The 26360-nt window shown below is 46.4% G+C and overlaps 2 protein-coding genes across 5 annotated transcripts in view; one reads left to right on the top strand and one right to left on the bottom strand.

The window, feature by feature from the left end:
- Positions 1 to 10964, top strand: part of CMTR1 (cap methyltransferase 1) — a 27192-nt gene extending 16228 nt beyond the window's left edge. For all 4 annotated transcript variants that reach the window (XM_069954593.1, XM_069954591.1, XM_069954590.1 and 1 more), the window contains exons 9-25: positions 515 to 587; positions 2087 to 2285; positions 2847 to 2965; positions 3087 to 3183; positions 3265 to 3397; positions 4019 to 4198; positions 5030 to 5086; positions 5464 to 5521; positions 5991 to 6059; positions 6148 to 6279; positions 7346 to 7468; positions 7681 to 7772; positions 7950 to 8018; positions 8583 to 8630; positions 8739 to 8851; positions 9014 to 9122; positions 10243 to 10964. In XM_069954593.1, the coding sequence (XP_069810694.1) occupies positions 515 to 587; positions 2087 to 2285; positions 2847 to 2965; positions 3087 to 3183; positions 3265 to 3397; positions 4019 to 4198; positions 5030 to 5086; positions 5464 to 5521; positions 5991 to 6059; positions 6148 to 6279; positions 7346 to 7468; positions 7681 to 7772; positions 7950 to 8018; positions 8583 to 8630; positions 8739 to 8851; positions 9014 to 9122; positions 10243 to 10405 (1834 nt within the window). In that variant the 3' untranslated portion in view covers positions 10406 to 10964. The remainder of the gene's footprint in view (positions 1 to 514; positions 588 to 2086; positions 2286 to 2846; positions 2966 to 3086; positions 3184 to 3264; positions 3398 to 4018; positions 4199 to 5029; positions 5087 to 5463; positions 5522 to 5990; positions 6060 to 6147; positions 6280 to 7345; positions 7469 to 7680; positions 7773 to 7949; positions 8019 to 8582; positions 8631 to 8738; positions 8852 to 9013; positions 9123 to 10242) is intronic.
- Positions 10965 to 16053: 5089 nt separating this feature from the next.
- CCDC167 (coiled-coil domain containing 167) lies at positions 16054 to 19034 on the bottom strand. Its single transcript, XM_069954710.1, has 4 exons — positions 18926 to 19034; positions 18763 to 18857; positions 17128 to 17180; positions 16054 to 16389 (listed from the first exon to the last, which is right to left on the bottom strand). Exons 1-4 carry the CDS (start codon positions 18965 to 18967, stop codon positions 16286 to 16288), a joined length of 294 nt encoding a protein of 97 aa, XP_069810811.1. The 5' UTR covers positions 18968 to 19034; the 3' UTR covers positions 16054 to 16285.
- Between the last annotated feature and the right edge of the window lie 7326 nt (positions 19035 to 26360).

The raw sequence follows: 26360 nt of genomic DNA on the forward strand, positions 1-26360 counted from the left end.
GAGAGAGAGATGAGGCACCAAAACAGGACAACAAAGAGTTAATTTACAGCTACATCACCAGGCTATCCTCTCTGACAGTCGACACTGACCTCTCTAACCTCTGAATACCGCTTTTTTTACACACGTCCCGCTGTGTAATCCTTTGTTCTCTGCTCTCTGCTGGCGACTAATCTCCCTCCTCCCCTCTCCATAGGTTACACAGAGCCTGACTGGTGTAAAAGAGTCGAGATTTCCTGATAATGAGCAGTGAATGAGAGCGAGGAGGGAGGGGGGGGACCTGGGAAAAGGCTTTTTGAATGCAGATAATGGCATATTTGCCTAATAAACCCAATCACAAAGTTTCGCCTGGACTATTGATATCTGCAAAAAAAAAAATGAAACGACGGTGACACTTTAACCATATTTCATACAAATAAATTGTTGACAGTGTCTGAACTAATGAAGTGTCGCCTACAATCACTTTGTGTATTCTGTCCTGCTATTGAGGTTTACATTTATGTCCTCTCTTCTGCAGGGCTGCAATGAAGATGGCCAATATCGACCACGTGTTTGACTACATGTTTACTAACCCCAAAGACTCTCAGGGGGTGAGGACCTAATTTTCTTGCTATAGTCAGGCCCTTAAAAGGTTCCTGTTTAGTGCGGAGAGACGCAGCTCACACCCGGGGAACAGGTTGCCAAGAAAAGCAGGGCTGTGTTGTCGGAGTCGTCGAGTCGGAGTCGGAGCTAGTTTTGGCTGGAGTTGGACTCTTGAGTCGGAGCTAGTCGGAGTTGGAGTCGGAAAAAAATGTACCGACTCCAGCTTTAAAAAAATCTTTAAAAAATTTAGAATTGAATTTTGATATGAATTTAACAAGTTTTGCTCATGAATATATATTATGAGCAACATTCTAATGGACACTGGCCCTATTACATAAGGGGGTCATGGAAAAGTTGTCGGTCACTATTTGGCAGTTTGTTTCTGAGCTGGAAGAGTCCATTGTGTGGGGGGAGATCTGTGCTGTTCTCTTCCTGGATGCTGGAGGATTGTATATGAGCAGCAGTGTAATATGGAGATATCCTGTGTAATAGGAGAAGACATAAGTAGTGTAGCAGTAACCTCTGTCCTCAGTGTGGGGTTATCACTATGTGTGACCCCTCTCTATATCACTATGTGTGACCCCTCTATGTCACTGTGTGTGACCCCTCTATGTCACTGTGTGTGACATCCTATAGTACAGGTATCTGGCATTGTTAGCAGTGTTTCTGTGGGTATAGTGAATATTTAGTTAGAAACATAGAAGACTGTCAGCCGGAAAAGATCACCTGCTCCATCTAGTCTAGTTGTGAGTTGTTCAGGACATGGAGGCTGGAGACTGGCTGCATCCACTGCACACACAGGAGAATCTGCTTTATATACAGTATTCCTTTATTCCCTTAGAAGTCGCCCCAGGATCATGTAGGACATTAGGGAGAAGCTGCTGAGCCAGTGTGATATATAACTCCCCTGGTATATGACCGGCCATTTATGAAGCAGCAGGAGTTGGAGTCGGTCCTGATAAAATTCAGGAGTCGGAGTTTGAGTCGGAGCTGCGGCTTACCCACTCCACAGCCCTGAAGACAAGAACCTACGCCAAGCAAGTTCCGGGCACAAGCTCTGCTGAGTAGAATAGGGCAAGTGCACAGAATTTGCCAGATGGCAGATATTGACTCTGCAACCCAATACCTCTCTGTGAGCTACATCTCTCTGTGCTAAACTGGAGAACAGGCAGCAGAGTGACCACACCAGCAGAATAGTGAGTGCTGCTCTGCAGTATAATACAGAAGAAGTAATGTATATACACAGTGACCCCACCAGCAGAATAGTGAGTGCAGCTCTGGAGTATAATACAGGATGTAACTCAGGATCAGTAATGTATGTATACAGTGACCCCACCAGCAGAATAGTGAGTGTAGTACAGGATATGTGTTGTGGAGGGCTGTGTATTATGGTTTACATGTCTCTGACATTCTGATCTATTACATATTTGGTGGTGAGTGTATTTTACCCTTTCATATCTTGTTTTCCTGTGGTCACAATTTTTACCTCTTCCATCTTGTTTTTCAGAAACCACTGCTTAAGGATCGAGACTCTGAGTTGCTTTACTTTGCGGATGTTTGTGCCGGCCCTGGTGGCTTTTCAGAGTATGTCTTATGGAGGAAGAAGTGGCACGCCAAGGGGTTTGGTATGACCCTTAAAGGACCCAATGACTTCAAACTTGAAGACTTCTATTCCGCATCTAGCGAACTCTTTGAACCTTATTATGGTAAATCTTGTGTTTCTGTAATAGGGGATACTCCAAGGTAATAAAGCAGAACACTACTTCATATATTCTTTGACGGTAGAGGTCAGGATCTGAAGTCATGTAGCTGGTGGCAGATGGAGCTCTATGGATATGCGGAGTGTTATGCCATCGTATTCCCATCATTCTGTTTTACTTCCTTATCATTTTCTGCTTTTGCTGCCAATGATTCCAGTCTAGATGCTGTTCTGTATTTATTTCTATTGTTGGTATGGCACCAGCATAGTCCTCAGTGCAGTACAGAGACCACACTGAGACTAATTTTATTGGATGACAATTATGCTTCTTGGAGTGTGGAAGACCCTTGGGAACACAAGGGGAACATACAGTATATTCTGGCAGATGTTGCTCTTGGTGGGATGTGAACTAACTTGGGACCTCAGCACTGTAACAATGCCGAATAGTCTGTATTATAGACTGAGAACTTTCACCTGAACTGACACAATGTAGCAAACTATCAGGACAGAAGAGTATTGTCCAGCCTGGACACAGTGTAAGAACGTTTTTCATGTTTTTGCATTGCAGGTGAAGGAGGGGTGGATGGGGACGGGGATGTCACTCGCCCAGAGAACATCACTGCCTTTCGCAACTTTGTCATGGACAATACAGACCACAAGGGGGTGCATTTTATGATGGCAGATGGGGTACGTAAGAGGGACCATCAGTGCCATGTCCTGAAATTAAAAGCACCACCAGTGATGGCTAGTTGTTTCGGTCTTAGCTTTGTCTCTGCTTGTCTATAAGGATGTGTCCTTCTTCTTCCAGGGATTCTCTGTGGAGGGACAGGAGAACATCCAGGAGATACTGAGCAAACAGCTGCTGCTCTGCCAGTTCTTGGTGGGACTTTCTGTGGTCAGAACAGGTGAACCAGTCTGTCTATCTATCTATCTATCTATCTATCTATCTAATTAGTTTCTTACCTGATTTCTTTTGACTATTACAGGAGGACATTTCATCTGTAAGACCTTTGACTTGTTCACCCCGTTCAGTGTGGGTCTCATCTACCTGCTGTATTGCTGTTTTGATCGTGTCTCTCTCTTTAAGCCAGTAACCAGCCGGCCAGCGAACTCAGAAAGGTGAGCAACCAGGGACACGGTGGGTCATCGAGGAGAGCTGATTTATTTTATTTGTTGTTCTTCTCTATTGTTATTATGGTATCAGACCCCAACTGCCCCCCCCCATCTCCCAATAATTAAAGAGCGATAATCATATACCAGCCCAGAGACCTGCCAGGTTAGGAGAACAGTATTCTTCAAAGTTTTCCTTGGCTCTCAGCTGACTGTGACTGCCATCCAGTTACAGGGGAGGAGAGGGGATGGCTTCCAGTCACAGCAGCTACTCCCACACTCCCTACCAGTCACACTGCCCCCTGCCCCTCCTGCTGGTCACTCTTGATTGACAGTCTCAGTGCAGGGCAGGAATTAAAGTAAAATTTTAGCTAATTGAATCTGTTCTCCTGATCTGTCAGGTCCCAGAGTCAGGATGTGAGGCCCAAGGATCTAATTGGTTCTCTTTTAATTTCTGTGCTATGAAGAGAACCTGACATTAAATGTGATGATGTTTATTCTTAAAATTCCTTATGAATAGTCCACTCCATTGTGCTGCACTCACTATTCTGATCTTGATGTTATTATTATGAAAAAAGGGTAGTGAAGTTTTGTCTTACTGGTACATCGTCCATGTCTCCCTCTCCCCAGGTACATTGTGGGCCGAGGCCTGAAGGTTGGCACAGAAGACGTACGCAACTACTTGTTTACCGTCAATCTGCGTCTGAACCAGCTGCGTAACTCTGAACAAGATGTGAATCTGGTGGTTCCGCTGGAGGTGCTGAGAGGTGACCGGCAGTTCTATGACTACATGGTGCGCTCCAATGAGAGGTGAGGACTCCTGGTATTCAGGGAGGATTCTCTTTGTTCTTTGCCTTGACCTCAGCTGTGTGAGTAGGACTGATACATAGTAACAAGACCTCAGCTGTGTGAGTAGGACTGATACATAGTAACAAGACCTCAGCAGTGTGAGCAGGACTGATACGTAGTAACAAGACCTCAGCAGTGTGAGCAGGACTGACACATAGTAACAAGACCTCAGCTGTGCGAGCAGGACTAATACATGGTAACAAGACCTTAGCTGTGCGAGCAGGACTGATACATAGTAACAAGACCTCAGCTGTGCGAGCAGGACTGATATATAGTAACAAGACCTCAGCTGTGCAAGCAGGACTAATACATAGTAACAAGACCTCAGCTGTGCGAGCAGGACTAATACATAGTAACAAGACCTCAGCTGTGCGAGCAGGACTAATACATAGTAACAAGACCTCAGCTGTGCGAGCAGGACTAATACATAGTAACAAGACCTCAGCTGTGCGAGCAGGACTAATACATAGTAACAAGACCTCAGCTGTGGGAGCAGGACTAATACATAGTAACAAGACCTCAGCTGTGCGAGCAGGACTAATAAATAGTAACAAGACCTCAGCTGTGCGAGCAGGACTAATACATAGTAACAAGACCTCAGCTGTGCGAGCAGGACTAATACATAGTAACAAGACCTCAGCTGTGCGAGCAGGACTAATACATAGTAACAAGACCTCAGCTGTGCGAGCAGGACCGATACATAGTAACAAGACCTCAGCTGTGGGAACAGAACTAGGTACTTCTATATGGTAACATGAAGTGACTTGTTTTTCTTTCTTTCTTCTCTTGCAGTCATTGTGAGGTTCAGATCAAAGCTTTGGCTAAAATCCACGCCTTCGTCCAAGACTCGTAAGTAGAAGTCTTTCTGACAGCTGGGAGCAGTATATAGCTATATCTATGATAGTACCAACAGGACAGCTGGGAGCAGTATACAGCTCTATCTAGGATAGTACCAGCAGGACAGCCAGGAGCAGTATACAGCTATATCTATGATATTACCAGCAGGACAGCCAGGAGCAGTATACAGCTCTATCTAGGATGCTACCAGCAGGACAGCCAGGAGCAGTGTATAGTCACATCTCTAATAAAATCAGCGGGACAGCCAGCTATGTACATTTTGTTTATGAACCTGTCAGGCTATATGGATGTAACGTGGGGCGCTATTTGTGATGCAGGGAATGAAGTCTTTAGGTTTTCTTATGTGTTCTCATGTATTTATTTGGCAGAACCCTGAGTGAGCCCCACCAGGCAGACCTACGTAAGGAGTGTCTGAAGTTGTGGGGGGTGAGTATATATATACGCTGTAGTATATCAGCACAGCAGTATCATGATGTCAGGTCACACACCAGTACTCTGATGTCAGTATATTTTAATGCTTATAAAGTTCTCTCAGATGTGGAAATAAGGAAGTTTCTGCTAAGCTATACTTCCAAGTATATGGCCAATCCTTGAGACGTTGCCTGTGACCCCATGACGTTATCAGGTGTATATCAGATTGCTGCGGTGTTGGGGCAGACGTGCATTAAAAATGTCAACAATTTTCTATTCTGTAGCTTTATTGTGCATGTCACACAATGCTCTCTACCAGCTCACTTATAAATCTATGGGGCCGGGGAGTGAAGCACTCAGCTGTGCCCTCCTCTCATCTTGTTCTCTAATGATTGTGGTTGTTTTAACATCCAGACCCCGACTGATCATTTGACATGTCTCTCCAGTAGATCCTGCAGTGAATGAATCCTCTTTCTTCTTGCAGATTCCTGACCAGGCCCGTGTGGCCCCAACTAATACTGACCCCAAGACCAAGTTCTTCCATCTCATCCAGGTGCTGCCTGTGCTGTGTGTGTGTCTCCATCTTACAATGTCCTTATATAAGAATCTGAGGAACATGGTGTCTGTCCTTCTGTTACTAGAGCCGGGACATTGACATGTACAGCTATAAGCCGACTCCCCTGACGGTCAAGACATTAGAGAAGTTGAGCCACGTGCTGGACTACAGGTGCATGGTGTCTGGGAGTGAGCAGAAGTTCCTCTTAGGAATGGGGGTAAGACGTCTCTGTTCTATAGTCGTACACCCCTGCATTAGGTTTGTAGTCTTACAACACTGGGTGACTATTCACCTTATGGTCAAGGACATAGTGTGAGCACTTGTACTGTATATACTGTGCTGTGTGTTTTATTTAAAGCGTAACTATAATTTCAGTAGCCAAAAAATTAAATTTCTCAAATAAAAAGCCCACATTTTACCCTTTAAAAAGAACCCTAAACTGTGTTGATAGCATGTACACTCGCTGAGATATCCCCAGTTGTTTGGCTCAGAAGAATAAATGAATTTTTCTTCTGGCTGAGAGAATGTGGGCGTGGCCTCTCCCTCATCTCCCTGGCTGGGACCTCCATTCACTGACCAGCACCTTAGCAGAGGTATCATACACATCGGGATCAGATACAGCCCCAGCATACAGTATCACACAATAAGATTAGATACAGAGCGCTAGCAGATGGTATCACACAGTGGGATTAGATAGTCATCTGCTCTCATTACATTGTAGGATAATGTCAGCCATGGAGGTGGGGGCACCTGCTGCAGACATCTGATAGTGAGTGTTATATGTACTATGGAAGGACTACAGCTGTGTTGTGCTGGGACTTGTAGTCCTCCCCTCAGTGACTCACCCACTCTCCCTCATGCAGTACATTGGAGTCATGGTTGCACTGGATACACTTGTCCCTCCATCCAGCTCTTCCCCTGCGCTGCTCCTCACACACAACACCCTCAGCTCTGCTTAGTCACCTCTGTGAGGGGAGGGGGTAGAACGTGCTGCTAGGAGGGGGGGAGGGGGGAGGAGGGTTTGTTTATGTGTGTGTCAGGGCTGTTATCTGATGCTGCTGTCCGGTCTGCAGTGAGGGGGCGTTTCCAGCAGGAATGCAGAATTAACTCAGAGGCAAAGAGAGCTCTGAGGGGACCTTTGGCTTTATGTATCTAAAAAACTGTTCATTTTAGGTTATTAATGTGTATTGCAAAAATTCTTATCATGACCTAAGCTAACTAAAACTGAATGGTCAAAATATTTTATAGTTACGCTTTAACCATTGTTGTTACTGTCTCTGCAGAGGTCTCAGATCTACACCTGGGGTGGCCGTCCTTCTGACCGCTGGACTAAACTGGACATAAAAACAGAGCTGCCCAGAGACACCCTGCTGTCCGTGGAGATCGTGCATGAGCTGAAAGGCGAGGTGAAGGGGAAATCTAATGCTAAAAGAGTCAGAAGTCTTAGGAAATAAAAGTTCTTTCTCTCTTCTGCAAATTTGTTCACATTTTTCTGACTTTGGCCAGTAAAGCTGGGTGACAACCATGTGACTCCCATGCCCCTTCATCGGTACAGTAGAGCTGTGGTGGTGTCCATGTCGGTTGTCCTGCAATTTAAAGGCTCTTATCTTTATTGCAGGGGAAGGCACAGAGAAAGATCAGCGCCATTCACATCCTGGACGTCCTGTTCCTGAACGGTATGGACGTCCGACCACAGCACTTCAACCAGAGGTAAGTCCCTTGAGTCACTGAATTGCAGACATAGAGTTTAGAGAACAAGGAGCGTCATATATTACATTAAGTAAAATACCACAACATCCAGAATGCAGGAAAAGCAACTCAGATTTCCTCCAGCATCTATGGATGTAGAGGATGATGGGGGTAGTAATGTGTCCTCTTTACCCTTAGGATACAGCTGGCTGAAAAGTTTGTAAAGGCCGTCTCCAAACCCAGTCGCCCGGATATGAACCCCATCCGGTGAGTTAACCAGCAGATAACTGATTAAAGTCAAAACTCGCAAAGTCATCTCCTGTCAAGAGGTGTATGGGCCCCCGTGATCACTAGAGCGAGGACCTTGAGATATGGAATACCTTAAGGCCCTATTTCAAGGGCCGACTGGAGGATCAAACGAGCACTGTCCGCTGTGCTCATTACCGCTGCTATTCCACGCGTTGGCAGCAAGCGGGTGAGTCCGGGGGGGGGGGGGGGGGGGCGGCACGGGGAGCTGCGGGGGGGCTACCCGGGTGATCACTAGATCGTCCAGGCAGCCCATAGCATATAGCAGCGTCTGCTGCCAGCGCTCCTATTCCACGGAGCGACGGCAGCGTATCGCTGCTATATGAGTCGTTTTTTTAATCAACATGTTGAAATACAAACGACTGCTACGATCAGCCGACATGACGATTATCGACTGTAACAGTTGATAATCGTTCCGTGGAATAGGGCCTTTACAAGTTAGGACAACCCCTTTAATAGCGAGTGCTTCTTTTAACTGACAGCAAGTAGACCGCTTTTTAAAAATCTCTTGCTCTTCTCCAACAGGGTGAAGGAAGTGTACCGACTGGAGGAGATCCAGAAGATCTTCTTGAGGTAATCTTAGGTTTCCCACACAGGGAAGACTTGCATCTCCTTCAAATATGAAATGTCTTTCTGGCCCTTATGCTTCATGTCTCTTTTATCTCATGTACTCTGCCTTAGGTTGGAGATGAAGATTATCAAAAGCTCTGGTGGGATGCCACGACTTTCCTACACCGGCAGAGATGACCGTCACTTTGTGCCATCTGGACTGTACATTGTGAAGACTATGAATGGTGAGTGCAGGCTATGCCATAGCTGCTGAATAACTAAACCCCTCTACCTAATTATATGCAGTATCCCCCTGCCAAACCATAGCCTGCATATTATCCAGCAACCCCACCCAACAGTACCTCCCCCCCTCCCCACCATAACCTCCACCCTCTGTCCTCCTGCAGATCCCTGGACCATGGCTTTTAGTAAGAGTCACAACCGCAAATACTTCTACAACATCAAGACCCATAAGTCCAGTTATGAGGTCCCGGTCGAATCCATTGCACCGTTTCAGTAAGTCTGGAGCAGTGAGCGCCCCCTTGTGTGTATGATGGCGCCCACGTTCCCTGCACTGACCACATGCTCAGTATACAGCATTACACATTACAGCTGCAAGCCCTGGCCTGACCATGAGTCTAATGACCTGAACTGACAGCATCATAGGGATCAGTCATAAGAGTCTGTGATCTATAATGCTTTCAGTTTGGGTGATAGAACCCATAGGGGGGTCAGGACTTGCAGCTTTTGGATGTAAACAAGAAAGTTCCAATGTGTGAAGAGCAAACATTGATCCTGAAACTGAGTATTGGAAGGAAATGTGTTAAAAAGTTATGTATTTACTGAATGTCGAATCCCCTTTAAGGGGGGATTCCGCCATTATGACCTATACACAGGATAAGTGATGGGTATCTGATCAGTGATGGTCCGTCTGCTGGGACCGGCACCAATTACGAGACCTGAGGTGTTCCTGGAGTGAGGAAGCGGTGGTTGAGCATTCACACTGTCTTTCCATCATCTCAAATATGGATTTTAGTGATCTGCAGCAATCCCATAGTAAGTGAAGCTGCACATGTGCTTGACCAGCGCTCCACTCACCTGAGGAAGAAGGACCCCCATTCCTATAATCATTGGGAGTGACAGAGGTCAGACCCCATGTTAATCAGATGCTTCTCAATTATCCTGGATAACCCCTTGAAGGAATACATTACAGTTTCACTGTTTAATTTTTTTTGCAGAAATCAATAGTCCAGCCCCCCCCCTCTCATCTCTCTCTCATTCACTGCTCATTATCAGGAAATCTCGACTCTTTTACATCAGTCAGGCCTGTCTAATCGATGGAGCCCTCTCCATAGAACAGACAGGCCCGACTAATGTAAAAGAGTCGAGATTTCCTGATAAGGAGGAAGGAGGGAGATTAGTCACCAGCAGAGAACAAAGGATTACACAGCGGGAACTGTGTGAAAGCCGGTATTCAGAGGTCAGAGAGGTCAGTGCTGACTTCAGAGGAGATAGCTAACAAACCCAATTACAAAGTTTCTATTGATTTCTGCAAAAAAAAAAAAATTAAACGACAGTGACACTTTAAGGCGAGTCCTCCATTTCCTCATCACCACTCTTGTGTCCCATCTCACAGCGTCTGCTACTCAGAGCGTCTTTTCTGGGAGTGGGGTGAGGGGGTGCAGATCCACGAGTCCCAGAAGCAAGATCCCAACACAGACAAGCTCTCCAAAGACGCCGTCCTGCACTTCATCCGGATGCATCAGCCCTCGTCCTCTGGGAGTAGAGAGGAAAGGTAGTAACGTCATGGAGGGAACCACAAGACCCAGGATGCACGGCGACCTCTTCATCATCGGCTGCTCTCCTGCGGGTTCAGAGCCGGGGCGGCTGTCAGAGACTGGAGGCCTGAATGAAGGGGAGGGGCCTTGGCGACTGCCGCCCCTCCTCCTGTCTACGTCATTGAAGAGACACTTGTTGCACTGCAGACGACAGACATTGGATATATTTTCTTCTAGCTCCCGGTATTTAGGTTTGTTGAGTTTCAGGAGGTTTTTCCTCTCCATATTACATATAGTTGCCCGTCCTGCATCGCTAGAGCCGAGAGCAGGAGATCAAAGTGTTCAGGGGTAACCCCCCCCCTATAAGCCTCCTGTGACTCTATCATCACCATTGGACTAAGATAGAAGATCTGGGTGCTGAGGTGGGGAAGGGCATCCCTGTACTCACATTTAAGCTTCATTGTCCTGTTCCTGGTCCTATTGGCGTGTGATGTAATGCATGGTTTGCCTTGTACCCATGTCATTGGGAGCACACTGCACTCCCATGGCAATAAAGCACTAGAGTTTGGATATAACACAAGACTATTGCGCCTCCTTCTGTAGGGGGGATCCGTATAGATCATGGATGGGGAACCTTCAGCCCTTCAGCTGTTGCAAAACTACAATTCCCATCAGGCCTAGGCAGCCGAAGCTAAAGCTTCGGCTGCCGAGGCATGATGGGAATTGTAGTTTTGCAACAGCTGGAGGGCTGAAGGTTCCCCATCCCTGGTATAGATCTTATAGCAATGTATTTACATTCACTGTCTGCCATCCTACGTTGCTATTCTCTATTGCCCCGTCTGTGGTTCTCTAGTGCAAAACTAGTAATAATAATCAGCGCACGGAGGAGGAGGTGGCTGAGCTGCGACCATCCCGTGTTGACTTGGAAGATTGTTACATGCTCTATGACCTGTGTCGGGAGGAGGAGGTTGAGCTGCCACCATCGGCTATTGTGAATGGTCTGGTGTAATCCTCCCTGTGATGATAAGGAAGAGACTGCAGAGATGTGACAGTACATAAACTTATCAGCTTATGGCCAAAAAAAAAAAAAAATGTAACTAAAGAGCTTTATTTTAAAGGATTGTCTGTTTTCTGGTGACACTTCCCCTTTTAAGTCAAAAATTATTAAAAAGAAGAAAATATACGTCGATTTCCTGAGCTGATATCTGGTAGGCGACTGAGCCAACTGCACACAGGCTGATGTGGACGCTGTTCACACTTGTCTTCAAGGTTTTCCATCTGCAGGTACAGCAGGTACATCATTACTCGAAATAATAATAAAGCCAGACAGGCCTCATTCTAGACAGTGTGCTCCCTCATCCTCCTCATCGTCAGTGTGGATATGACAGGGTCCCGGTGCCTGGTGTAAGTGAACACAGCGGCCATGTTCTGCTGGAGTTGGATTGGGGAGCGAACATTCTCACAGCATCTGATGTATCTTCTACTGTAGAGCTCCATGAGATCAGGAACCTTCCCCTAAGGCCATATTCACACTTAGGGTATGTGCACACTGTGGAAAATAGGCAAAATCCCTGCTGCGGACTCCGCTTGGAATTCCATCTGCCTCAGTGTTTCATGTTCCAAATATACGGTGCCACGGCTCTCTGCTGAAAGAATGGACTTGTCCATTATATCAGTGGAGAGCCGCAGAGAGTGAAGGCTTCCTATACTTATATTGAGACACTGAGGCAGGCAGAATTCTGAGTGGATTCCGCCTGGAATTTCCACCTATTTTCCATAGTGTACCCTAAGTCATCATAGGATCTTCATGTAGAAATACACAATGCGGCACTCAACGATCTTCTACTCTTCCTTCTCTATTGATGGAAAAAAGTGCACATAGTGTAAGTGATGCACAGGAACCGGCCATCCACATGATGGAGATTGTGTTCCATCAGACCAGGTGCCTTCTTCCATTGCTCCAGTGTCGATAACCATTGGTGGTTATCAACCATGATAATTAAGGGTGAGAAGGCCACACCTCCTGCCCGCCCACCAGGTAAGCGGGGCCTATGGCTGCCATGGCGTACGGGCGGGGGCGCATAATGATAAATGTACCCCTGTGTGTATATCTAATGACTCATATTTATTAATGAGACAAAAATCCAACATATTTGTGTCTCAAATAGTAACCAATCCCAGCTCAGCTGTAAATTCTCCGAATGGGCTGTAATTGGTTGCTACCTGTCTACTATATACTGCAGAGCGATGCTGTGTATATATACTGTGTGCAGCTATACATTGTGTATATATGTGTGCAGCAGTGCAGAGTGTATATACACTTCAGAGCAATGCTGTGTATATATACTGTGTGTATAATGAAGAGTGAGGCTATGTACATATACTGCGTGCAGCAATGCATTGTGTGTATGTGTGCAGCAGTGCCAGGTGTATATCCTGCAGAGTGATGCTGTGTGTATGTATATATAATGTGCGTGTGTGTATATATATATATATATATATATAAATAATGTGTGCAGCAGTGCCGGGTGTATATCCTGCAGAGCGATGCTGTGTGTATGTATATATAATGTGCGTGTGTGTGTATATATATATATATATATATATATATATATATATATATATATATATATATATAATGTGTGCAGCAGTGCCGGGTGTATATCCTGTAGAGCAATGCTGTGTGTGTGTGTGTTATATATATATATATATATATATATATATATAAATAAATAAATATGTGCAGCAGTGCCGGGTGTGTGTATATATATTGTGGGAGGATTTGCTCAGTAGAGTGCAGGATTGCAGTGTGAACAGCAGTCAACAGGCTCAAACCAATGAAGTCCAAGTACAGGCTTTGCCTGCGTTTATTCTCCAATACAAGAAAACAAATAAACAGCCTTGGCTTTAGGCATAACACAAAATAACCTCTGCTTGTCCAGCACTAACTAAACAGAAGACGGCCCTGTCTATACGCTACGACTCGCTGCAGTCGCACGAACATAACATTATATACAGTCCAGTGTTTTACCTTGGTCAGGTATATGGCTTCTCCTGAGGCTGCAGCCTTCCAGCTCTCTCTGTCCATGGCTCTGCAACACTATATGGAGCTGCTGCTGATCCAGTCTCAGCACCTGTGGCGTCTGACACCAAAACAATATCTGGAGTGGAGGAAGTGGAATGGACAGCCCCACTACCAAGCCTGCCATCCATTCCTAAAACCAGGCCTAAACACACTTTATCAATACATCACCAGCAACTACCTTTGCTGGAGATCCCCTCACATCCCTGGTTTTTCCATGTCTCAGATAGTGAGACATGAACTTCCCTCAGTCCTAGTAGGTGTAATAGCTGAACACAGGCGAAACATAGTGACCATCCAGGATTAACCCCTTCAGTGTCTCACAATATATACATATATATATATATATATATATATATATATATATATATATATATGTGTGTGTATATATAATATGTGCAGCAGTGCCGGGTGTATATCCTGCAGAGCGATGCTGTGTGTGTGTGTATGTATATATATATATACACTCACCGGCCACTTTATTAGGTACACCATGCTAGTAACGGGTTGGACCCCCTTTTGCCTTCAGAACTGCCTCAATTCTTCGTGGCATAGATACAACAAGGTGCTGGAAGCTTCCTCAGAGATTTTGGTCCATATTGACAAGATGGCATCACACAATTGCCGCAGATTTGTCGGCTGCACATCCATGATGCGAATCTCCCGTTCCACCACATCCCAAAGATGCTCTATTGGATTGAGATCTGGTGACTGTGGAGACCATTGGAGTACAGTGAACTCATTGTCATGTTCAAGAAACCAGTCTGAGATGATTCTAGCTTTATGACATGGCGCATTATCCTGCTGAAAGTAGCCATCAGATATTGGGTACATTGTGGTCATAAAGGGATGGACATGGTCAGCAACAATACTCAGGTAGGCTGTGGCGTTGCAACGATGCTCAATTGGTACCAAGGGGCCCAAAGAGTGCCAAGAAAATATTCCCCACACCATGACACCACCACCACCAGCCTGAACCGTTGGTACAAGGCAGGATGGATCCATGCTTTCATGTTGTTGACGCCAAATTCTGACCCTACCATCCGAATGTCGCAGCAGAAATCGAGACTCATCAGACCAGGCAACGTTTTTCCAATCTTCTACTGTCCAATTTCGATGAGCTTGTGTAAATTGTAGCCTCAGTTTCCTGTTCTTAGCTGAGCGGAGTGGCACCCGGTGTGGTCTTCTGCTGCTGTAGCCCATCTGCCTCAAAGTTGGAGGTACTGTGCATTCAGAGATGCTCTTCTGCCTACCTTGGTTGTAACGGTTGGCTATTTGAGTCACTGTTGCCTTTCTATCAGCTCGAACCAGTCTGCCCATTCTCCTCAGACCTCTGGCATCAACAAGGCATTTCCGCCCACAGAACTGCCGCTCACTGGATGGTTTTTCTTTTTCGGACCATTCTCTGTAAACCCTAGAGATGGTTGTGTGTGAAAATCCCAGTAGATCAGCAGTTTCTGAAATACTCAGACCAGCCCTTCTGGCACCAACAACCATGCCACGTTCAAAGGCCTCAAATCACCTTTCTTCCCCATACTGATGCTCGGTTTGAACTGCAGGAGATTGTCTTGACCATGTCTACATGCCTAAATGCACTGAGTTGCCGCCATGTGATTGGCTGATTAGAAATTAAGTGGCAGCGTGCAGTTGGACAGGTGTACCTAATAAAGTGGCCGGTGAGTGTATATATATATATATATATATATATATATAATGCGTGTATATATAATGTGTGCAGCAGTGCCGGGTGTATATACTGCAGTGATGCTGTGTGTGTTTATATATAATGTGCGTGAATATATAATGTGTGCAGCACTGCCGTGTGTATATACTGCAGTGATGCTGTGTATATATGTGTGTGCAGCAGTGCTGTGTATATCCTGCAGAGCGATGCTGTGTGTATATAATGTGTGCAGCTGTGTATTGTGTGTATATATGTGTGCAGTAGTGCCATGTGTATATACCACAGAGCAATGCTGTGTATATATACTGTGTGTAATGCAGTGATGCTTTGTATATATACTATGTGTGCAGCTGTGCAATGTGTGTATTTATATCATATGTGCAGCAGTGCTGTGTGTATATACTACTGAGCTATGTATGATGCTATGTATACTGTGTGCGCAGCAGTGCATTGTTTATATATACTGCAGAGCGATGCTGTGAGTGTATATATAATGTCCATGTATGTATATATATATATATATGTATATATATATGTGCAGCAGTGCCATCTGTGTATACTGCAGAGCTATGCTGTGTATATATAACATGTGTTCTGCACATGTTTCTGCATATAATCCTACTGTTATGGAGAGTTGTAGTTTTCAAAAAATACTGATGGAATCACATGATTGGAGGAACACCAGTGTAATCCAGGGCAATTCAGGTGTCTATATCAGGGACACATCCCTTAGCTCATCCTGAGCCTCCTGTTTCACCACTAGAATGGGTTACAGTGGGGACCTGACCAGCAAGAGTGACTATAGCGGGTGTACACACCGGGCAGGGCCTGGAGCGCAGGATGACGGCTCTCGTATAATGGTGGGGGGCGGAGAGTCATCCAGACGGAGGAGAAGGTCGTGAATGAAGGGCTGCAAAAGGTTTTTATTTCTTTTTTATACAAATGTAAGAAAACAAAACATTCAGCTCTGTCATCATAGTGGTGGAAACAGCAGCAGCATGAGGTCAGAACGGAGCCCGTCAGCAGGCAGGACAGCTCTCCCAGGTGCCCTAGTGACTGGGTAATATGCCAGGATGGCGTCTCCTACTGGGTGGGGGGTCTGGATTGTGGTGATGGCCGGAATCTGCTCCGCAGGTCACATGGTCCAGCAGTAATACAACAGCACAATGAGGAAGAAGAGGGCAAAGGACACCATGGCGTTCTTACGGTTCTCGTGTCGGAGGGATTTCAGCTCCTTCTCTGCAGAGAAAACGCAGCAGCCAGATGATTCCAAAACTACCACCATAATATAATACCCCTGACCAAACTGCGGCCCTGAGGCCACACCGATAAACCCTGCCCACCTCCTGTCCTGCAATAATACTGTCACACTCCACCCCTCCGGTCCTGATACTATCCTGTGTCATGCCCCACCCCCTCCTGTCCTGATACTATCCTGTGTCATGCCCCACCCCCTCCTGTCCTGGTACTATCCTGTGTCATGCCCCACCCCCTCCTGTCCTGGTACTATCCTGTGTCATGCCCCACCCCCTCCTGTCCTGATACCATCCTGTGTCATGCCCCACCCCCTCCTGTCCTGATACCATCCTGTGTCATGTCCCACCCCCTCCTGTCCTGGTACTATCCTGTGTCATGCCCCACCCCCTCCTGTCCTGATACCATCCTGTGTCATGCCCCACCCCCTCCTGTCCTGATACCATCCTGTGTCATGTCCCACCCCCTCCTGTCCTGATACTATCCTGTGTCACGCCCCCACCCCCTCCTGTCCTGATACTATTCTGTGTCACACCCCGCCCCCTCCTGTCCTGATACTGAGCCATGCCCAAGCCCCCTGCTTTTTAATGTCATGTCCTGCCCACTACTGTCCTAATACTATGCCATGCTTAAGCCCCTCCCTTACACTGCCATACCTCACCCGTACTTTCCTAAGACTCATGCCCCGTCCCCAGGCCTACAAAAGTCCTGCCCACTACTTACCATAATGAGACATCTTGTTGGTCAGAGAATTTTCCTCCTTTTCTAATGACTTCCTTAAAAAAACAAAACATAGATGTCACTCGCGTGTCCTGGTGGTGCAGCCAGAAATAAAGAGGGAGGGTCTGAAAAGTCAGGATTCTGGCTTACTATTGCAATGGGCTTTAAAAAGCCCCCCCCCTCAAGCGACACTTAAAGGAGGATTTCACAATTTTTTTTTATCAAGGCTTCACTTCCTGGATAAAATGATGTCACTTCCTGGATAAAATGATGATGTCACTTCCTGGATAAAATGATGATGTCACTTCCTGGATAAAATGGTGATGTCACTTCCTGGGTAAAAATGGTGATGTCACTTCCTGGGTAAAAATGGTGATGTCACTTCCTGGGTAAAAATGGTGATTTCGCGCCTCGACTCCCAGAGCTGTACGGGCTGTGGCTGCTGGAGAGGATGATGGCAGAGGGATGCTCAGTGTCCCTCCAGTGCCCAGTGTCCCTCAGTGTCCCCCTGCCATCATCCTCTCCAGCAGCCACAGCCCGCACAGCTCTGGGAGTCAGGGCGTGACATCACCATGTTATCCAGGAAGTGACATCACCATGTTATCCAGGAAGTGACATCACCAGGTTATCCAGGAAGTGACATCACCAGGTTATCCAGGAAGTGACATCACCATGTTATCCAGGAAGTGAAGCCTTGATGCAGTAGTAAGTGCAGGGAAAAAAGCACTTTATAAGCATTTCCCGTAATAAGTGTATATTGGGGATTTGTATGACTTTTGGGGGGCAATACACTTTAATAAAAATTTTTGTTAAAAGGTTAGAATGTTAAAGTGACTGTACCACCAGGCCCAGGCTGAAGCACTGGAGGCGGGCTGACCCAGAAACCCCAGCCCCGCCCTATCATAGAGGGGATAGGGTTTCCTCCCACTAAGGGTGGGTTGGCCTGCCTCCAGTGCTTCAGCCTGGGCCTGGTGGTACAGTCACTTTACATGGCGTGGTGAGTCTTGTACGTGCCCCTAGTCCATTCATTGTTAATGGAAGCTGCTGGGTGTAGGCGACTACAACAATCAGCAATCTCCATAGACAATGCATGGATCAGCGGCACACACAGGACTCATCACTCCATTCATACCAAAGACTCCGGTCCCCTTTCAGTCACATCCCCTGTAAACTGGCACTAACCCACTATCCTATGAAAGAATAGCCCTTTAAATAGGATGTTCAATAGTCTGATGAATAAGCCATGCTTATACCCGCAGTGCCGATCCTGGTGGAGCAGAGCGCCTTCTAATTGTTCTGAACCATGGGGAGTAATTGCACAGCCAATCACTGACCGAAACATGCCCCGCATTGTTCTCATGCCGTCCTCTCAAGCCCCCCTGTCCCTCCACCACCCATCCCCCGCCCTTTCCACCTATCTCCCTCTGTTTATTCCTTGTCCTTCCCCTGCTTATCACATGCCAAGCGCCCCCATCCTCTTATTTGCCCCTCCCCTGCTTATCACATGCCACGCCCCTGTCCTGCTTATCACATGACACGCCCCTCCCATCCTCTTCTTTGCCCCTCCCCCACTTTATCCCTATCCCCAGAACATCCTCTGCCCCCCTCTTGCTTATCTCCAGTCCGTCCTCCGCTCACCTTCCGTCCTCTGTCAGCTCTTCTCTCCGCAGCCGGTACCGCACGTCCTCCAGGCCGTTCCTGCATGTCTCCAGCCGCTCCTCCATGCTGTCTATCTGCAGGAGACACGAGCGCTGGGTTATCGGGTCCCCGGCCAATCCCCCGCCGCTATCCGCCTCCTCACCTCCTTGGCCACACTCAGCTTCTCTCGCTTCTTCCTCGCCATCCTCACTCCTGGACACTTCTCCTCAGCTCACACTGGAAAGGCCACGTATGTGCCGGGGGGCGGAGCCTGAAGCAGCGGCCGCCATGTTTGTGGAGGGCATGCAGCTATACAGCTAATCCATAGCGGCCGCCATGTTTGTGAAGGGCAAGCTGACAAGGCTTAGACAGGAAGTTGACTACCACGGCCGCCATGTTTACTATTGGCAGTTGGAACTCTGGAACTACAGCTCCCATCATGCTTCAGGGCTGTGGTCGGCTCCTAGTAGACCTCCACTGAGGCTACAACTCCCAGCACAATGTTTGGAGGTTCTGAGATCCCTCATGAAGAAGCTGAAGAGAGAATTCTGTGTATTGTGACCAGCAACCATCAGATGACAGAGCCTCTGGATAAAAAGGGTGGTGATGTAATCCCTGGACATTGTTGGGCTTCTGAGACAGTAAAATATCTAATACTGATGTAACCCTGGTGGAGTGAGGTGTAAGGGGTCAGTGTTTGGGTATCTGCGCCTATAAACTGGTAACTTATGTCTGTCTGTACAGGCCGGCTATCTCACTGATACAGGGGTAATTGCCCAGCTTTCCAGTAACCCTGAATAGCAGTGTGAGCAGTGTTTCCCTTTATATTAAGATAGATTTCACATTCTCTCTGGACAAATCTTCATGTGACGTCTCATATTACATGGTGGTCACCTAGACTGGAAGACATCCGATTATCAGGCAACCTGAAGATCCAGAACCTGCAGCATATACAGAGGAACCGAAACCTACAGGATAAACATAGGAACCAGCAGGATACACAGAGGAACCAGAGCCTATATGATACACAGAGGAACCAGCAGGATACACAGAGGAACCAGCAGGATACATAGAGGAACCAGAGCCTACATGATACACAGAGGAACCAGCAGGATACACAGAGGAACCAGAGCCTACATGATACACAGAGGAACCAGCAGGATACACATAGGAACCGGAACCTACATGATACACAGAGGAACCAGCAGGATATACAGAGGTACCAGAACCTGCAGCATATACAGAGGAACCGAAACCTACAGGATACACAAAGGAACCAGCAGGATACATAGAGGAACCAGAACCTGCAGGATACACAGAGGAATCAGAACCTACAGGATACACAGAGGAACCAGCAGTATACACAGAGGAACCAGAGCCTACATGATAAACAGAGGAACCAGCAGGATACACAGAGGAACCAGAACCTACAGGATACACAGATGAACCAGCAGGATACACAGAGAATTCAGAACCTACAGGATACACAGAGGAACCAGCAGGATACACAGAGGAACCAGAACCTACATGATACACCGAGGAAATGGAGTCGGGAGGATACACCAAGGAACTGGAAACACAGTGGAACCAGCAGGATACACACAGGAACCAGAACCTAGAGCATAAACAGAAGAACCGGAACCCACATAATACTCAGAGGAACCAGCAGGATACACAGAGGAACCAGAACCTAAATGATACACAGAGCAACCAGCAGGATACACAGAGGAACCAGAAACTAATACATACACAGAGAAACTGGAACCTACATAACACACAGGAAACAGCAGGATACACAGAGGAACCCGGAACCTACTGAATAAACAGAGGAACCGGAACCTACAGGATACACAGAGGAACCGGAACCTATTGGATACACATAGGAAACGGAACCTACATGAAACACACATGAACCTGCAGGATTCACAGAGGAACCATAACCAGCAGGATACACAGAGGAACCAGAACCTTGAGCATACACCGAGGAACTGGAACCTACATAACACACAGAAGAAACAGCAGGATACACAGAGGAACCAGAACCTACTGGATATACAGAGGAACCGGAACCTACAGGATACACATAGGAACTGGAACCTACATCATACACAGAGGAACCAGCAGAATACATTAATGATCTGGAACCTGCAGTATACACAGGGGAATCAGAACCAAGAGGATACAGAGTGGAACTGTTAGGACAATGATAATTCTTATTGGTGATGAGTTAGTGTCACAGGAGACTACATGGGTCATGGTTAGTGATGAGTAAACTTGCCCAACGTTTAGGGTTCGTCCAAACCCAAATGCTTTTAATAGGACTCCTGGCAGCTGGAGAAGTTGGATGCAGCCATAGAAATTCCTGGAAAACAACTTCTCGCTGAAAGTCAAATGTAGAGCATTCCGCTTTGGACGACTTGGATAATAATGGATAATAAAGCTTTGGGATCATCTAGAACTTCTGTGAATCCTGAGGACTCTGGGTTATCAGATGTCTCTACCATATCTAGCCTCATCCACCAGATGGGGCCCAAGCCTCACATTTCATTGTCAAAATCAGATGTAAAAATGAAACGTAAGGAACCGTATACTCCACATAGTAATCCCAGAGATGGCACTGCTCCACCTCCTGGCTTCCTCTGTGCTGCTGAGCTCTAAGGGTCCTATTAGACAAAGTTATTTTTAACGATAAACGATCGCAAACAATAGCTGCCTGAAATCGTTCACCATATTACACAGAATGATAGTTGTTTGTTACTATCATTACTATGATCATTTACCTCATCTGACCCCAGCAAAATAGGCTAGGTTCACACTGCGTTTTTGCAATCCGTTTTTTGCAAAAGAACAGATAAAAAAAAGGGATGCTTTTGTGTACATCCGTTTTGATCTATTTTTCCATTGGTTTCCATTGTAAAAAAAACTGGATCATAACAGATGTTTTTTTTTGACGGACACAAAAGTAGTGTCAGCTATGTTTTTATGTCCGTAAAAAAAAAAAACGGATCCGTTTTGATCCAGCTTTTTTTTTTACAATGGAAGTCAATGGAAATATGGATCAAAACGTATGCACACAAATGCATCCGTTTTTGCATCCGCTTTTTTTCTTGCAAAAAACGGATAAAAAAAACGATTGCAAAAACGCAGTGTGAACCTAGCCTAAACAAACAAAACGGAATAAGGCTAAGTTCAAACTGCATTTTTTTCAATCCGTTTTTTTCATCCGTTTTTTGCAAAAAATAAAAAAAACCCGATGAAAAACAGATGAAAAAAACGGATGCATTTGTGTGCATCTGTTTTGATCTGTTTTTCCATTGACTTCCATTGTAAAAAAAAAGGGATCCATTTTTTTTTAACGGACACAAAAGTAGTGTCAGGTACGTTTTTGTGTCCGTAAAAAAAAAACGGATCCCTTTTGATCTGTTTTTTTTTTTTACAATGGAAGTCAATGGAAAAACAGATCAAAATGGATGCAAACAAATGCATTCGTTTTTTTCATCCGTTTTTTGCAAAAAAACGGATGAAAAAAACAGATTGCAAAAACGCAGTGTGAACCTAGCCTTACACTGAACCATTAGCGAACAAATGTGGAATTACAGGGAACGATCAACAAAGATTTTATGTTCAGCTCAAAATACACACAATTTTTCGATCGTTGCCTGCATTCACACAAAACAGTTATTTAAATTCGAAGAATATAACAATTTTTTTGCACGAGAATTGTCCCGTGAAATAGAGCCCTAAATTATTACCAGCGGGTTGTGTTACTTGTCCCCAGTATGTAGCAAAAGTGCTCAGACATAGGAAAACTAGGGACTGACATGGGACACAATGTTCATTGATGTGTGTGTGGGGTGGAGGTTAGTCCGTCTGGTCCTGTACCACAGAGGAGCTGCTGCTGTAAAGCAAAATGCTGCAATACTGCTGTGTATGGGGCCCTGCAGACCGGTCAGAGCCCATGTGACCCCTGTCCACTCGCATACAGGACAGGAGGTCTGACCACTACTGGGGATAGAGAGAGGAGCATTGAAGAATCAGTGGAGACTCTCCCAACAGTGTCACTATTAGTGGTTACTGTACCTGGCAGTATCATCTGGCGCAGGAGGCGGACCGTGCAGCCAGGACAGAAGCTGTTCCCTCCCCCCCCCCACTTGCTCCAGTCTTCTCTCCGCCATCTTACTGCATCAGTTTACAATTTAATTCTTTTTAGATAGACACTGAGAGCCGTATGGCGAGCGCAAACCAATTCCCAACCCGGATCATTCCGCTCACAGATGGAGAAAATCTGACGTGTCAAACAGACGAGCACAGAACGCGTTGTCTCTGAATATTTTATGCCTGTAAATATACCTCAACATCTGAGCAAACCGCACTGCGAGATGGCCGCCATATTGTGCTTGACACCTCGCCGGCTCGCTACTGTCATCTGTTTTGGGGAACGGAGTGACAAAACACAGAGCAAATTATCTATCAGTGTATCTTATACCTGTCTATTAGAGATGAGCGCAATTCGAGCATGTTAGAGTCCAATAACGATGGCTGGAGAAGTTGGATGCAGCCCTAGGGAGTCTGGGAAACAACCAAATGTTTACCCAAACTCCCTAGGGCTGCATCTAACTTCTCCAGCCATCAGTATTCAAATGTAGAATGATTGGACTTGAGTTGCGCTCATCTCTACTGTCTACCTAGGGTACCCATTGGGATAATGAGTGTTATGTTGTGGGCTAGCTGGGAGTAGTAGTGCTGTGTCATGTGGCAGAGTGGTGCTGCAATGTCTGTCCCAGTGAAGGTAATGGGAAATAGAGCTTGCTGGTGTGTGTCTATTCAGTGTATTTCAAGAGCGAGAGATGCTCTTGTATGAGTATGTTCCTGCCGCTGTACTTTTCAGGGCCTGGCCCGGCGGCCAGAACCCATGTACGGGGTCTTTATTTTCAGAGACTAATCATATTTCTCAAGTACCTGGACCCTAGCCATGTCAGGCTAGTATTTCCTGTGATGAGGCTGCTGTAGGCCAGTAAAATGAGAATCCTATCCACGCTAGGGGGCTATTTTATATTCTCATCCACATAAATTGACAGGAGTCTACAACGGCAATTAGATGAGAGCAAATAAAACCGAGAACTCTGCTGCAATGTGCTAGGTTTCCTTTGAAGTCTTCCCGACAGCAAGCTTTACCAACTAGGTTAGGGCTGTGTTCCTAGATCTGTGTCACTCAGTGCCCACAGACAGCATTAGGCAGATGTTCATACCCGTGGATGCAGGTACTTTGATCAAGCCATGTCAACCGAGTCTGATCTTGGCTGGGGATGGGGTGGTTATGGACGGCGGAAGTCACTTACCTACCCCGTTCCAGCGCCGGGTCCCGGATCGCGCCGCCCGGTACACCCGTCCCCTGGCCGTTTCCTGGTGTGAGCTGCCGCATGAGACGTGACGTCTCAAGGCAGCTCAGCCATTCTCCGGCCGGATGTACCGGGCGGCGCGATCCGGGACCCGACTCTGGAACGGGGTAGGTAAGTGAGCTCCGCTGTCCATAACCACCCCATCCCGGCCATAACTGAAGAATACCCTCGGGCTGGACCTCAACTGTATATTCTGCACCTTATTTAAAAGAATTGTTCTAACATATAATTTAAGAAATTTCTACAATAAAATACAATAAAATTTTGCACCTATTTAACTACTTGTTGGACTCTGTAGTTCCTTACACTACACCTACACAAACCTTTAACAGGCATGTGTCTGATACCCAGGGAGGGCACATAACACACTGTGACAAGAGCTGAAGAGGTATACTACCACCTGCCCTAGCTAACACCAAGGTTACTGCAGTACAACTATCCCCGTGGTCTCTTGGGAGCCCCACAACTCTGTATGTCTATATAGCTGTCTCTCTGATGGAAAGTGCTGGAAGGATACCTCTGGACACTGGGACCCAGAGAACAGCTTTAACAATATCAGCATAATCATCTCTGTCATCGTCACCATCATCATCACTGTCACTAGTACCATCACTATCACCGTTGTTATAACCTTTGTCCTCTTTCTTCCTTGTCTTTACCAGATTTTCTCTGATTTGTCATCTTATTATTATTATTTGCAAAATTATTATGAAATTTCAGTTTGACTATTGCCCACTAGATGTCAGTATAATAGCTGGAGAAGCCAGGAATCTCACTTACTGCTTGCTGTGAAGCTAATTGCTAATCTGGGGTTTCTGCTCCTTCAGCGTTATCTATAGTGTAGGACACAAGTAAAGTTGTGCAGCAGAATCCTGTGCTGGGATCGGCAGCAGTTTCTGCTATTTTGTTGGACTGTAGATATGTCACTGCTCTTTGTGGTGGAGCAGAGGATGTTGGACAAGTCTCCCCTCTCTGACTCATCCTGTAACATTCTATTGAAGGGTTTTCTTTTTCTCTGCCCCATTGTGCCGGAGGGATGTGACACAGAGACTTCTGGAGTGACAGCGACCTCCGGCCACACAAAGTGATGACAGAGAAATGCAACATGCGATGGTGAACGGTGTTGCCTCTGGCCTGTAGATGGTGCTGTGTACCTTCAGTGGATTTCACAGATCATGTACCATCCTTTTCCAACATACCCGATCAGCTGAATGGCAGAACTCAATCCGGTCACTGCCACAGCTGATATCTGGGATCAGGAAAATGTCTGATAACTGGACGTGTCTGTTCTGGACATGCGGCTGCTGAAGCCCTACAACTCCCATCATGCACTATGAAACTATGTGTATACCCCCCGGTGCATCCTATTTCCCAATTTATGATTCCCTCCCTATTTGCTGTAACACTAATACTCCTATCATGCCCGGACAGCCTTTGGTATATTTCACCTGTGCATCCTATTCCTCAGCCTGTAACTCTTTAGCTGCCGCAGCACTACAACTCTCATCATGTCCTGGCAGCCTTGATGTATTCAACCTATCATTTTCCCCAGTCTGTGACTTTCCAGCTGCTCCACCTTACAACTCCCATTATGCCCTGACAGCCTTTTGTGTATTCTTACTCCCAGCATTCATCTGAGCAGCCTGTGGTACCTGTACTGGCCTCTCGGTGGCGTGAGTGGAGCACTGTCTATTACTGATGCCAGCAGAACCATTTATTATTTTAATTGTCACCGTATCTTGATAATAATTGTGAATGAGAGTAATAAAGGACCTGGAAAGTGATAGGTCCCAAAGAGCATTATGAGGAAGAGGCCGGACAGTGTGGGGTCCCAAAGAGGATGATGATGAGGGCGGGGCTTCAGAGAGGATTAGGAGGAGGAAGGGGCTAAAGGGTGCCGGACCCAAGAAAGGATGATGATGAGGACGAGGCCAGATAGTGCGGGGCCCCAGAGAGGATAAAGAGGAGGGGGCCTGACAATGTGGGGCCCCAGAAAAGATGATGAGAAGAAAGGGGCTGGACAGTGCGGGGCCCCGCAGAGGATAAGGAGAAAGGGTCCGGACAGTGTGGAGCCCCAAAGAGAAAAAAGATGAAGGGGCCGGACAATGTAAGACCCCTGGGAGGATGATGATGAGGAAGGAGCTGGGCAGTGCGAGGCCCCAGAGAGGATGACAACGAGGAAGGGGCTGGCCAATGCAG

Source organism: Dendropsophus ebraccatus, chromosome 15 (assembly GCF_027789765.1).
Source record: "Dendropsophus ebraccatus isolate aDenEbr1 chromosome 15, aDenEbr1.pat, whole genome shotgun sequence".
NCBI lineage: Eukaryota > Metazoa > Chordata > Amphibia > Anura > Hylidae > Dendropsophus > Dendropsophus ebraccatus.